This window comes from Lactuca serriola, chromosome 8, assembly GCF_051521515.1.
Source record: "Lactuca serriola cultivar US96UC23 chromosome 8, Lser_US96UC23_V15, whole genome shotgun sequence".
NCBI classification, from domain to species: Eukaryota; Viridiplantae; Streptophyta; class Magnoliopsida; order Asterales; family Asteraceae; genus Lactuca; species Lactuca serriola.
This window is the reverse complement of record NC_136415.1, coordinates 41,618,991-41,622,593: the sequence shown is the minus strand read 5'-3', so window position 1 is coordinate 41,622,593 and position 3,603 is coordinate 41,618,991. Positions and strand designations below refer to the sequence as shown.

General features: G+C 33.6%; 1 protein-coding gene across 1 annotated transcript; it reads left to right on the top strand.

Annotated features, from left to right (window-relative positions):
- The first annotated feature begins 1,477 nt into the window (after positions 1-1,477).
- On the top strand, positions 1,478-3,270 carry LOC145068866 (S-adenosyl-L-methionine-dependent methyltransferases superfamily protein). The gene has a single exon (XM_079015837.1). The coding sequence runs from the start codon at positions 1,682-1,684 to the stop codon at positions 2,945-2,947; it is 1,266 nt and encodes a 421-aa protein (XP_078871963.1). The 5' UTR covers positions 1,478-1,681; the 3' UTR covers positions 2,948-3,270.
- The last annotated feature ends 333 nt before the right edge of the window (positions 3,271-3,603 follow it).

Here is a 3,603-nt window from a genome sequence, read left to right as displayed (position 1 = left end):
AGTGTAAAAGATTTGTCAATTTTTTTTGCATAAATGTCATTTAGCACGTAACACTTTTTTGTCTCTTACCACTTGATGATGTGGTTTTTGTAAGCTCGGTCGGACATGGACTATTTCTGAAATTCAAATGTTCTTCTCTGTATAATTAAAGTCAAAATAAATCTTTGTTATTATTTATATTGTCTCGATCATCATCTTCAAAACTTTTTCTGTTTTAATCGCTGACGCACTTATAGGTTGTAAAGCCCCTGAACATACGATTTCTCGACGATTATGCTTCCATTAGGAGTCACATGCTACATTCTCAAAAAGACACCGAAGAATTTGAGGTGTACCTGGATGAGACATGGTATTCTTAACCTAACTACTTATCTACTATTTTGGATCGTTGCCAAGAAAAAAGTAACTATCTACCTACGGCACCTTTTATGAATTAATATTGACATTTTGGAACTGTTATTTACATTTCGGACATGTTCTTCTGTTTCAAACTAAAATTTTCTAGTTAAAATAATAAATCCAACAAATACAAGTAAAAGAATGAAGAATTAACTCTAAAAACCCAAACTCATCACAATTGGATGTAATTTTTCTTTTTGTCAACTTTGTCGGAAATATGAAGATATTTATTTCGACATATATTTTGAAATCTCATATCTAGTGAGTATTCGATATGAAACGCGATATAAAATACGTTGAGATGAAATCCTCAATTTCAAAATGTAGGCGTGTTCGGTACGGAGCGTTTGTGAGCGTTTAGCTTCTAGCATTTGACAAAACGCTCCGTTTTTTACAGAAAGTCTCGTTTGACACTATAAGTTTCTAACGTTTAGTTTAAACAAAACGCTCTAAATCTAAATGTTATTTCATGTAGCGTTTAACAAAACGCTACCAACTACAAACTACATGTTTCATGCTACAAGCTACCAGCTAGTTTTGTCTACCACGCCCTAAATATACGGTCCTTTCATACATTCAAAAATAAAATAAAATAATAATTTCTTCAAATTGCTTTAAACATTTAGTTAGTGTACTCAATTTCACTAAATAATAATATATTATAAAGAACACTTTCTTATCATCTCAATTTTTCCTCAAATTTCTTTTTATTTAATTTAAATCTCTATTCTAATAAATGAATAGTTTTAATCATCATTTGCCAAGTGTCACTCTAATACAACTCCTAATTAATATTATGTCATGTGTCATGTAGATATATTTAGTAGCTAATTTCAAATTTTAAATTTTACATTTTCTAATTATATATTCAATTTGAATTTATAATAACTTTATAAATATGATATATCTCCTAATTAATAATTTATTTAAAATAATTGATTAATAATTATAAGTTTTTATTTTGAAAATTTAATTAATTTTATAACCGTAATTCTTACGGATTATAAATGAGTTATAAACTAGCTACTAAAGAAAAATTCCGTATTTACAAAAGCATCCAAGAGAGAACGAGTGAAGAGTGAAGTGTGAGACATCTAGTATTAAAAATTCAACCGACATTTCACAAGATCTCTCCTCTCTACTTGTCCTTAATTAATTCAGCTAAATGTCTTCTTTACCTTTTTCTCCTCACCTGCTCCCTCACTCACTCTCACAAATCTACACAAACTCCGCATCTTCTTCTTCTTCCCCTCTTCCCGAATCTTGAAACTCCGACCAAAAAATGGGCTCTGTGTCCCTCAAAATCGGCGATGGAACAGCAAGATTCAAGAGCGCCACCGTCTGTTCGTCGGCTGTACATATTCTCATGTTATTTTCAGTCTTGACCACAAATCTGTTTGCCTTATACGCCTTCACATACTCCCCAAAACCCCATCACCAGATTCACTTCCTTAGTCACCATCATACCCACAAGAACATCTCTTTAATCTCCGAACAAGTCTCTTTAATCCTCAGAGAGATCGATTCTTCTCAAAAGAAACTTGCCCAGATGGAAAAACAGCTTCTTGGATACGAAAGCATTGATCTTTCAACTCCCAATATGCCAAACGAGTTGAAATTGTTTCTACAAAGGAATCAGCTTCCATTAGGTAAAGATTCAAGAACTGGGATCACAGAAATGGTGGCATCTGTGGGACATTCGTGTTACAAATCCATGGATTTTTTGTCGCAATACATGAATTACAAACCGAATGGAGCTTGCCCTGATGATTGGAGTCTTTCACAGAAGCTTATTTTGAAAGGATGCGAGCCTTTACCTCGAAGAAGATGCTTCGCGAAAACAATCCCCAAGGTTGGTCTTCACCCTTTTCCCCTTTCACTTTGGCGAAATGTTAGCGAAAAGATTTACAGTTGGAGTGGCTTAGGTTGCAAGAATCTCATCTGTTTAAACAGTAAGAAACTAAATCGCGATTGCGCTGGATGTTTTGATCTCGCTAATGGAAATGAGAATCAAAGATTTGTAAAATCAAGAGGTAAAAACGATTTCTTGATTGACGATGTTTTAGCTTTAGGAAGCGGTGGAATTAGAATCGGATTTGATATCGGCGGTGGATCTGGTACTTTTGCCGCTAGAATGGCGGAGAAAAACGTCACAGTCGTCACTGCAACTCTCAACATCGATGCTCCTTTCAACGAATTCATAGCTGCAAGAGGGATTTTTCCTCTCTATCTAAGTTTAGACCACAGATTCCCATTTTACGAAAACGTTTTTGACTTGATTCATGTCGGAAATGGTTTAGACATTGGTGGACGATCTGAAAAGCTCGAGTTCTTGATGTTTGACATTGATCGGATCATTAGGGGTGGTGGGTTGTTTTGGTTGGATAATTTCCTTTGTTCTAATGATGAAAAGAGAAAGAATTTGACCCGATTGATTGAAAGATTCGGGTATAAGAAACTGAAATGGGTTGTGGGAGAGAAGATTAATGGTTCAGGGAATTCAGAGGTTTACTTATCTGCTGTTCTTCAGAAGCCAGTAAGAGTTTGAAGCTTCTTTTTACTGGTACGACTAGTGTTCTTGATGGTTTGGTGATTTTAATCTATTATATATTGCGAAATTTTGATTGAATTTTATGGTTACATAAATTTAAATTCCTTTTAGAATGCGAAATAAGTGATGAAATGAAAGAATGCTTGTTCGTATACCCGATAGGAAGGAAGTTGTATGCTAGAATGTGGAACTTATTAGTCAAATTAATAGTTTAATACCAAGTTAGATTCTTGTACTTATGTATATTTTCTTGTTGTTCAAAAAATTTACTGTCTTGAAGATCCATTGATGAAATTATATTGGATGTTTAAAAGTTTTAATATGGCTATACTAATTTGTTATGTTAGAAATTTTTATATGGCATTATATTATGTATATAATGCATGTATATAGGGGCGAGTTTTAAACAGAAACCACCATGATTATTTCATTCCCAACATGTCAACATATGAGAGTAGGGATGCCGGACCCAAAACCGAAAAAACCAAAATAGAAAATGAAAATTTCAAGGTACCAAAAACCAAACCGATTACCCTATGCGATTCCAATCAGTACACGGTTCAGATTCGGGTTTTCAGTTGATTGTCATGTCCCTATACAAGAGTATCCTTATTTATCTATTGTAAGTAAATATGTATCTAAATTTACTAGTT

Excerpts from the sequence above, each read along its gene's own strand:
- LOC145068866 (XM_079015837.1), top strand. The coding sequence starts at position 1,682 with ATGGGCTCTGTGTCCCTCAAAATCGGCGATGGAACAGCAAGATTCAAG.